The following is an 11086-nucleotide window of genomic DNA, read 5'->3' as shown; positions in this document are numbered from 1 at the left end:
AACTCAAAAAGAAATTGAAAGATAGAGGGTAGGTTATCAATTCAAAAATAATGAAAGAGGGATTTTCAACTCTTCTTTGTGGATGAAGAAAAACGAAAGAAGCAAAGATACTGTATAGGAAGAGTAAAATAGGAAGAGAGGGAAAATATTTTAATATATGTATGGATAAGTTATTAATTATGTAAACTATGATTAGGATCTTGTTTTAGTGAATTAAATCTTAGCCATTAATTATAACTCATGTCATGTGTCCTTAATCTGAGATAAAACTTGGGGAAAATGGAGAGGAGTCCACTTCACTTAGGCGGTTTCACAGAAGAAAAGAAGGAATGGGTAGGCAAATGTATTAATAAATGAGAGATAAAAATCTAATTGGATTCGCTCATTTTTTATTTTATTTTTAAGGTTCCATTCTTATGATGGAAGAGTTAGAATGGACTCCAACCAGTTCATTTCAAAAATCATAATTACACGGATAAGGACATAAACGTTGGCCTCAATTACATGATGAAAGTTGAATGAAACCAACCTTCATGGCTGAGTGAGGTTAAGCCTAGAAAACTTTTGAAAGTTTGTAAGTTTGTAAGTAGGAATGCATACATATATGTAACAAGAGACCAAATACTAATGCTAGACTCCATCAGTATTAGTATAGCACTTCCTTCTCGTTTTGAACCCGAAATCGGGCATCCCAACTTGATCAAACTTCAAAAAAGCTCTTACTTGACTAGGCATAAGAAAACACTTCACCTTCAGGTGTGGCTGAGTTGGTTTGAGGGGAGGCCTCCCTAAAGGGAGGTCACGGGTTCGAACCCCACTAATGCCTTCTCAATCGAGCCTGTCGTACAGGGCTTGCCTAGTGCGATTTACATACTCTGTGGGGTTGGCAGGCTATTCTACAGTGGGGGTTTACCTAGTGCATCCTCTGTGGGTTTTGCAGGCTATTCCTCTGTGGGGTTTGCAGGCTATTCCACAATGGGGCAAGCATCTAGTGCGCAGACCAAGTAGCGGTGCCGCGGGTTTTCCTGGAGTTTCCAAACAAAAAAAAAAAAAAAACACTTCATTGAAGACATCATAAGATCTTGTAATTACACCCAAGTTTGCCAACTTGTAGTTTTGGGAACTTCTGTTTCAAGAAGTATTTAGCCATTGTGCACCCCAAAATGGAGGAGTCTCTGTTTGGTGATTTGGAGCAGAGACGTCAGGTACTAGCTGGGAACCATCCAAGGAGTCAGTTTTATGGGGAGTTTCTTGGACTAGCAAAGGCTGTTTGGCTGCTGCATTTGCTGGCCTTTTCTTTGGATACTCCGCCAAGTCATTTTGAGGCGAGCAATGGATCGGAGTTTCACCCAAAGTACATGGAAAGTGTGGTGAAGTATTCCATTTCCATGGGGAAAGGAGGGAGAATGGGTCTAGTTGTCGGGTTTCCTGTTAGTCCCGGGTTTAAGCTTGGAAATGGATCTGTTGTTAAGGCTAGAGTTTATTTAGTTCCCAAAAATGGGTTTTAAGTTTTTGAGATGGACATAAGTTAGTCCATGCACTACTTGCCTTGTCTATGTTTTAGTAGTACTAGTTGGTGTCAAAATAAAAGAGATACATTTGGCTTGGGGATCGTTTCTGTGCAAAAACAATGATGGAAATGATTCGGTGAGCTTCACTAGGTTAGCATAGTTCGTGCTCCGGTAGACTTAAAAATGTAATCTTTGCTCGCCTTTGAGAAATGAATGTATCACTTAAAAGGGGTGTCTTCGAACCTTAAATTCCTTTGTTATTCTCTGGTCCATTTACTATGTTTTTGCAGTTTTTGGTACAACTTCGCGTACGTTGATCTTCCTTTCCTTTTCATTTTCTAGTTGTTGATACAGTAAGGTAATATTGGATTGAGTTTATGATGCTTCGAGTAAGTTGATAAAGCCCCTTTATCAGGGGGCTAAGCCATAGGGTACAAATTCTGTGTATATGTGTATGACGTTCATTTTCTTTTCAAGATCACTACTTTTTGAGTTTTCTCTTATTATCGAAGCTCGAGGATGAGTTCACCAATGTTTCTCTTCAATTTTACATAGTGATGGCTTTTGTTCCATCATTGATCCTACCAAGAAGGTAGTTTCAGGGGGAATGAATATACAACATTCTTTTTTGACAAGACTATACAACATTGATCTTAAGAAGAAACAATGTTAAGGTTCTTGATGGATTAAGCTCCGGAAGATAGACTGTTTTAGTCTGTATGCAGTTCTCAATTTTATGATTACTGATCAGGAGCTCTAGGCCATTGTTTGCCCCTATATTACACTGGCTCAAAGCAAAGTTGAAATGTAACTAGTCGACACTCAGCACAGACGAACATTACTTTGCCAATGTTGCCTCACCCCTGTTATCAATCTTTTCTTTGTAAGTTCCATTTCTGTATTAGTGTCGTTCTAATATTGCATTGGCAGTACATTTCTGCAATACTAAGATGCTAAACCAAGTTATCTACACTATATATCGATCAAACAAAAGCTACTCTGAACAGAATTCCTTTGAACAAAACTCAGGCTTCAGCGAATTAAGGAAGCAAAGCAAAAGCTAGCAAATTTTCACTTGCTCAGTTTGAAAACAGTTCCACTTCAGCTCCTCATCAGACAATACTCTCTTGTCGGTGGCCAAGTTCCTGTAACCTCGAGAAAACAACAAAAACAAAAATAGCCAGGTTTAGCAAACTTTTAAAATAGAGGCTGCTTGAAAATTAGTTGATAATTGATAAAAAAAGAAGGAAATCTTTTAAGAGGAAACACAGAGGTATATGAACAAGACTACCAGCAGTTCGTTCAAAGTCTGGTTTCTCAAAATACTTCTCAGACTGACACTAGTTTTAGATTTATAGTTGTTCAGGAGGGGTTTCACACATGAAACTTGGTAAATTATGTGACCCATGCAAAATATAGATTGTACAGGAAACTTAAAGTGACACAGCTAATCAGCTATAACCAATATCCTGAAAAAATGGATATTTATAAGCTAACTGCAAGCTAATGTTCCCTTAAAAGGAAGTGCAGGGAAGCACAAGCCGTTTTCAAAATCAAGCTTAATAAATTTGTGATTGATTAGTCTGTTGCTGAAAATACTGGCCTCAAGTTCCTGGTGTGGACAAGAAAAGCGAGCTACGCTTAAGCAAATGACTTGGAGAAACTTGAACTGGAAACCTGTTGTCTTCTACAATTTAAAGGATCTCATCCTCCGGTAAGACAAAAAAAGTTGAAGATTCACTTCTGATAGCTTGCCTTTATGAAAGCGACAAGACAGCCAGAAGTCCCGGCACTATCCATGAGAAGCGTACATCATTTTCTCACTGACATACAACACTTTGAGCTGCATGGTTTAACAACAATATTATAAGACTCAGTTTAATGGGGAACAAGGCCCCTGACCCTGATGGTTTTACTATGGGTTTCCATCAGAAATATCAGGAGGTACTGAAGGCTGATCTATTTAATGCTCCAATCAATTTCCATGACCAGGAGACTTTGAGAAATGCCTTACTGCCTCTTTTATTGCTTTGGTCCCCAAAGAAGGAGGGTGTGAGGGAACTTAAAAGACTTTCGGCCTATTTGTCTCGTGGATAGCTTCTACAAAATTTTGTCTAAGCTTCTGGCTGAGGAAAATTGAAAGAATTATTGCCAAATTGATCTAAACCCACCAATTATCTTTTATCATGGGCAGATAAATTACGGATACCGCACTTATTTCCACCGAATGTGTTGAAACTAGGGTTAGGCGCGGGACTCGAGGGTATTCTCTGCAAGTTGAATATCGCAAAGGCTTTTGATCACAGAAATTGGAGGTTTCTTCTTAATCTTCTCTCATATATGGATTACAATTCCAAATGAATTAATTGGATATCTTTCAGTATTTCCAGTAAGATTCTTTGTATTAATCAATGGTGCTCCTAGGATTCTTTTCACTGCATAGAGGTCTAAGGCAAGGTGATCTTATTTCACCTTTCCTCTTTAATTTAGTTATGGTGCGCTTAAGTAGAATGTCGAGTAAGGCTATGCAGCAAAATCGGATTCAAGGTTTTCCTGCCTCTTTTCGGGCTACAAATAACCTGGACATCTATCACATTCAATATATGACTATATGGACGACACTTTAATTCTCTGTAATGCTGATGTCCAACATATCTTTTTCCTGAGGGCTATCCTTCTATCTTTTGAAGCTGTGTCTGGGCTCCACATTAACTACTCCAAAAGCGGTCTTTTTCAAGTGAATATAGTCCATAATACCAAATCTTTTGGCTAACACTTTGGGTGCAATATTGATTCTTTGCCAACTAAATACCTGGGGCTGCCTCTTAGGGCCAAGTCCAATTCTATTTCCATTTGAGATGGTATGCTTGAGAGTTATGAAAAGGAACTCTCCAACTCGAAAAATCAATATCTCTCTTTAGGTGGTTGACTTACTCTAATTAACAGCCCTCTGGACTAATTGCTTACATACACCATGTCTCCATTTCCAATGTTGGGTTCTGTAATCAAAAGAATTGACAAGCTACGCAGAGAGTTCTTATGGCACGGCAATAAGGCAAAGAGGGCTTTTGATTTAGTCAAATGGAACATTGTTACAAAGAATAAGAAACAGGGAGGTTTGGGAATTCGAGACTTGAAGAGCCACAACAAAAGTCTACTATGCAAATGGCTTTGGAGGTTCAACTGTGAGAAAAATGCTTTATGGAGGAACGTTATTGTCTCTAAGTTTGGCATGTACTATTGGGTCAAAATCCTACTCTCTTTCCTCCTAGGTTGAGTATCTAGAAGCGTATTAGGGTTAATGGGATGTATTCTTGGCAAATAAAAGCTGCCTAGATTGTAACTGAACATAACCCTAAATTTGCTGCTTCATTCATGCAATGTGATGTTTGTATGATATCTTTAACAATTCACAGAATATGTCAGCTTATTTCGTCTATTTCTCAGTTTGAGACTCTGAACACCATCCAATCCAGAGAGACAAGGTATTCAAAAAGTAATATTAACCAATCCAGAGAGACAAGGTATTCAAAAAGTAATATTGACCAATTAACAGTTTTCATAACAACTTCAATTTTTGTGTGTCTCATGATGTACGTTTCTACACTAAGATATGTATATTTAAGCAAGGATGCATCTATGCATATTCTCATTTTGCAAATCAAATTAGCAATTACAACTCCAGTCCCTAGTCTTTTTCTTTAAACGCAGACATTAGGAGATATAAAAAATACCTACTTGTATGCCGTGAACTTTAGTCTTGCTGTGGCACTGTGGGCATTTTCACTCCATCAATCTGTACTGTGGGTATTATTTTCACCTTCCACCAGTCTGGACCATCTACCTGGTATCGCTGTGTCAAAGCTGGACTACTAGAGATGATTAGACTTTCAATAGAAACCAGATTCCCTGGCAAATCTGGCAAAGTTCCAATTATTTCACATCCTGAAACTTCTATGTTCTTGAGAGAACTGCATTGGGACAGTGAAGGTATATCCAGTAGCTCCGGGCATTTATCAAACTTCAGGTCACAAAGTTTTGGCATGTGAAGACATCCCAAACACACCCATCTAGTCAATTGAGGCATATCAACAAAACTTAGTGACTTGAGTGACTGAAAACCTACCGAACCGTCAATTCCGATGAAACCATGGTCGACTACTCTCAATGAAGGCATGCTATCCAAAATAAGACACTCAAGGAATTTAAGTTTCCCCAAAGATGGGAGAGTGTTGCAGACCAGACACCTTCTCAAGTGTACAACCCTAAGCATGTCACTCTCAGAAATCCAGGAAGGGAAGCTGTAACCACAATATAAAGTAATTATCAGCTCCTTCAAATCTCTATGAGCCTGAAGACCCGTTAGCACTTCCAGATGAACATTGCCATCCCCAGGAATTCTCCATTCCAACTCAAGTTTATTTATCCGCGTCTTCAGGTTTAAGAAAGCACTATCAGCTGCCTCTTTATCCCTTACGTTTTCAAGTTTTGTAATACAAATTGACCCTTGAAGGCATGTCATGTCCTTCAGCTCTTGAATGGTGTGCCCGTCACCGCTTTCAACAATAAAAGCATCCACCGATTGAAGATTCACTAAATTTCCGAATCTTATCGGCATGCACTCAAGCTGTTCTTTTATATCAAACTCCAGATGTCGTAGACTGGTCAGGTTACTGAAGTTTTCTGGCAAAGAAGTAAGCAATGGGCAGTTTTTTAGGACTAATGTTTGTAAGCGAGACAACTCAGTTATTGATTGTGGTAGACAACAGATGCTATTGTTAGAGACATTAAGATATCTAAGATACCTTAAGAAGCCAACCTCATGTGGTAATACGGTGATCCCCCCCGATTTCAAATCCAAGACTCTTAATATTGTAAATCTTTCCAGTAAAAATGAGACTTGCTTACCAATATCACCAGCACATAGCCACATCAATGTCCTTACTTTCTCACATTTGGGGAACCTCTGTAGCTCCATGGATTGAGCATCGCCATAACACAAGGACAAGTGCCGAACATTTTCAAGTACAGAATAAGAACTTGGATCTTCCACACGATAACATATACTCGAAGAAATTAGTTGTGCCATGTGGAGAGTAAGCTCATGCATCTTATATATCTTTTTCTCAACATGAGGGTCTTCATTTGGAATGTTGAAAAAAGACCTACATAATAGATCATTGAAGTACTCTCTCCCAATGTCTTCTTGCCTTCTTTCACTTATTGGTTGAATCAGCCCTTCAGCCATCCACAACAGAACCAATGTATTCATTTCGAATTCATGACCGGGGGGAAACAGCGAACAATAGGCAAAACATTTTTTTAAGTGTGGTGGGAGAGAATAATAGCTACGCAAGAAAACAGGGACTACAGTTTTTTGATATTGTGGCAAGTCCCCCAACTTACTTTTTAGTATTGAGTCCCACTCCTCATCAGGTATACAGTGAATTAACTCTCCAAGCACCTTGGCCACCAAAGCTAATCCTTTGCACTTTTTTGCTATCTGAAAACCCACTTCTTCCCAATTGTGCAATTGGTGGTTGAGAAATGGTCTTTGTCTCATTATTTCCCAGCAATCTTCATCAGAAAGAGTTGGGAGATGAAATGCTTCTGCACCAACAACTAATGAAACTTTTGAACTCCGGGTTGTGATTATAACTTTGCTATTATTAGACCCCTTAAAAGGAGCATAAAACTTTTCCCAATCTTCATGCTCTTCACTCCAAAAATCATCTAATACCACTAAAATTTTTCTTTTCTCAAGTTCTTTTATCAAAAGTAACTCTTTTAGTGTGGACTGCAGCAATTCCAGTTCCATCAACTTGCAGCTTTTTTTTGAGACAGACTCAATTACCGATCTTGTCACTCTGACCACATCGAATTCTAGGGATACAGAAACCCATATCCTTAATTTGAATGTATCCACCACTTCTTTGGTATTGAAAAGTAGTTGAGCAAATGCTGTTTTACCAGTGCCAGCCATACCTGTTATGCAAATGACAGATACACCATTCAGAGACAGCATTTTTAGGACTTCCCTCTTTTGGTTTACTCTCCCAATCATGAGTCCTTCATCTACAGAACTGGAATAACCATGACAACATCGCTTCCTTACGACCAGATTAGGTACTTGTAGTTTCACCAAGTCAACCATGAAAAACTTAGCCATCTCTGTGACAAGTTCTTGTAATTCTGTGACCAGAGCGCTAATTACATTTGGCGTCGTAAGCTTAAACTGAGTCAGCAGCTCTTGACCTACTATTTTCTCTCCTCTACCAATACCTAAGTCTATTATGAGCTCTTCAAATAAATCTTCTACGTTATATGTAAGTCTGTTGGCTTCGTCTAGCCAAATATCCCATGGTTTGTTCAATGTTGTAGGATAACCAAGTTCAATAACGTCGATCATTGCCTGGATTTTGTACAGCGTACGTTCTAACTTTCGAAGCTCTTTATTAACCCCGATAACTTTGCCTATCTCTCTCACGGCAAGAGATGTGAAGTTAGCTAGTAATATTGAGAGAGATACCGAAGCAAACCCGGATCGAAAGTCTTTATCCCAGTCCATGGATGTCAAGTTTTTGGTTCGACTCCTACAAAAAAAAAAAAAAAGACATATAAACCAATTTATGCAATACCCAAATATAAATGAGCAAGATAGCAAAGATAGTATTTTACATATATAAACTGCGCTGATGTTTCTGTATGTCAGAACACTAACACACAAAACCAACACATACACACACAGAGAGGCAGAATAATTGCGGAATAAACCCCTGTTCTTGCCTTGCTACTCACACAGTAGTAATTGTAACATATTTTGTAACAATTCCAGATTTCTCCTTTTATTGTATCTGGATCCTCAGTTTCTATTCCATCAATCAGTAGCTTTAAGGCCAAACTTTTGCACTCACTGGAGAACATATCAGGATAGACAGTCTTAAAGGTAAAGGAGCTTAGGAGCACTTACATCACTTGGGCCCATAGTTACTGATTTTCTACTTTACTAGTGTACCCTATTATGGTACACCACAACCAGTATGTTATCAAGCAATGGAGCAGCAAATGATTCACATCCTTACACATAGGATACCAACTTATGCATTTTTCTTTATAAAGTCCCTACAGTTAGGTTTCATTTTATCCCTCTATAGCAGCATATGGTAACACAACTAACTCTAAATTTGCCCTTTCTCAGTCCACTCCATCTCCAAGTGTTTCTTTCCACATGTTAAATCCTTTGTTTCTGCCAAACTTGCAAATTCTTAGGTCTCACAATGTTTGTCTCCTTGTTCCAGTGAATACAGCAAACCACAGCGTGGACACGAAATGTTCAAGATTGTTGGGGAAAGCCTCAAATAAAACAACTTTATTCGGTTGGCCTGCCATTCCCCTAGTCGCACACTATGAGAGTGTTTAGCTAAGCTTTATAGCCAGGTCAAACTGGGTTATAAGCACCTTTTGACTTATCTATGCATTTGGTAAACACCCAAAGTGCTAATAAGTCAAAAGTCATAAGTTGGTCACTCCCAACTTATGGATTTTCAACTTATAAGCACTTATAATTTGACCAAGATTTTTACTATTTTATCCTTAATATTTTTTAAATTGCCTCTTCAAAAACAAAACCTCTAACTTCCTCTCAATTCCATATCCACTGTTCATTCTTTTCCTTGCAAAGATACTTTTAAATTTATAATCTTTTGTAAGGAAAAAAAAAATAAGGGTATTTTAGTCATTTTACCAAAAGAACAGCTCAGTAGCACCATTTTGCCAAACAAGTCATTTACCTATTATTAATTTCAGCGCTTTTATCCCTGTAACTATTTATGTATAAAACTAATTTCAACATTGCTTATTAGCTAATCCAAACGGGCTTTATAGGTCTCACTTCTCAGCTATGACTTCTCTTCGTAATGCATGTTCCTCTATTTCAAATGGATCCCGATTAAACTCAGCCGCACTACATTTTTCACATCTATTTTTTGCGGATGACATCATTCTCACTTCTAAAGTACATACAACGAGTTGCAACACTATAGCATATCAAGAAAGAACCCTCGAGAAACCTCACATATAAAGATTCAAAAAAAAAAAAAAAAAAAAAAAAGAGAGAGAGCGCCATGGAACTAGCTACATAGAAAAAATGAAAGAAAACCCCCCAAGAATCTTAGACCCACCTACATTCTCCTTGCATCAGTATTAAATAAGAAAAAGAAAAAAAATCACAGGCAAAATACATATTTCCTAGAGTAGAAGTACACATAAACAAGCTTCATAATTTACACTAGAGCGCGAACAAAAAGAAAAGGACTCACGAGTTTAGAAGAATTAGAGAGCGGAGGCTGTTGTATGATTAGAAATATTAGTGAATCTTTTTGCGTTTCTTGATCTTTTTCTGTTCTCTACTCTAGCAGTGAAGATGTAATATACTTATATTAGAGAGAAGAACAACCTGAGAATAGAAGAAGAATTGGGGCAGAAATGAAGAGAGAAAGAAGGAGATTGAGAGATTTGGAAAAAAAGATTTTAGAGAGAAGAAATAATACCAAAATGATTTATCCACTCTGAAGAATTTAGCTTGCGGTGACCTTCTTAGTCGTGAAATTATCACAGGTAACTTGTGGGATTACATAAAATTAAAATTCAAGTAAATTTAAGATTAAAAAGATTGGGGTTAAAAAAAAATTTTAAATTTTTTTTAATCTTTTATAAAATATAAAAAACCCAACTTAATCCAAAAAATTTATTAGCCTCCCTTCTCCTCCGCCCACGCCTCCTCCCGCGCACACCTCCCCCTAAAAAAAGATAAAACAAAAATTGAATTTTAATTTTTTTTTTTTTTTTTTTTACCAACCCTCCCCGCTCCTGCTCCCCCCTATCTGCATAATTTTAAAAAAAAAAAGAAATTTAACTTTTTTATTTGCTTTTTCCCCAACCACCTCCCTCCTTCTCTCCGAAACCAAAATAACCCAAAAAAAAAAGGGTATGAACCAAAATACCCTAAGAAAAAAAAAAAGGTAGAAAGTACCTTTAACGCATTTAAAAGTGCGCAAAAGGACTTAACGGAGAGGGGGGGGCGTGAAGTCCTTTAACGCATGATTTTCATGCGTTAAAGGATGTCTTCTTCTTTTTTTTATTTTTTTTTTATTTTTTATTTCTTTCTTTCTTTCTTTTCTTTCTTTCTTTTCTTTCTTTCTTCCTTTCTTTCACACTTTTTTACATACGCACACAGATTAATCGTCTGCCCGAGACTCCAAAAACTTGAATATTTTATAGAATCCTATTTATTTTTGTGCGATTAATAAAGTGCAGCTCAATGACATCAAGGATACACAAAACTTCGGATTGTCGTTTTAGTGGTTGAAAAATTTGCTCATTTTTTATTTGAAGACTTGTTGTCATTAGCTTTAAGTTATTTATGTTTTTAGGGTTTCGTGTTATTTTTATATTAATGCGTAACTTTATTTTGACAATTTCACAAATAAATAAATTAACAATAAATAAAAAATTAACAAATTAATAATCCATAATCAATTAGCAAAATATTAATTCATAATCAATTATTTCGTGTA

The 11086-nt window shown here is 37.2% G+C and overlaps 1 protein-coding gene across 5 annotated transcripts in view; it reads right to left on the bottom strand.

Moving 5' to 3' along the window:
* Positions 1-2127: 2127 nt before the first annotated feature.
* The window catches only part of LOC132046367 (putative disease resistance RPP13-like protein 1), an 11718-nt gene continuing 2759 nt past the window's right edge, over positions 2128-11086 (bottom strand). The window contains exons 1-3 of one of the 5 annotated variants that reach the window (XM_059436982.1): positions 9830-10029; positions 5246-8104; positions 2129-2656 (exon numbers count right to left, since the gene is read on the bottom strand). In XM_059436982.1, coding sequence (XP_059292965.1) covers positions 5266-8079 — 2814 coding nt within the window. In that variant the 5' untranslated portion in view covers positions 8080-8104; positions 9830-10029 and the 3' untranslated portion in view covers positions 2129-2656; positions 5246-5265. Of the gene's footprint in view, positions 2664-5245; positions 8105-9829; positions 10030-11086 lie in introns of those variants that run through there. The other 4 variants (XM_059436983.1, XM_059436980.1, XM_059436979.1 and 1 more) reach the window with 4 other exon arrangements.

The sequence above is a fragment of the Lycium ferocissimum genome, chromosome 2 (genome assembly GCF_029784015.1).
Source record: "Lycium ferocissimum isolate CSIRO_LF1 chromosome 2, AGI_CSIRO_Lferr_CH_V1, whole genome shotgun sequence".
NCBI lineage: Eukaryota > Viridiplantae > Streptophyta > Magnoliopsida > Solanales > Solanaceae > Lycium > Lycium ferocissimum.
The sequence above is the reverse complement of the archived record's forward strand: the minus strand, read 5'-3'. Positions and strand labels throughout refer to the sequence as shown.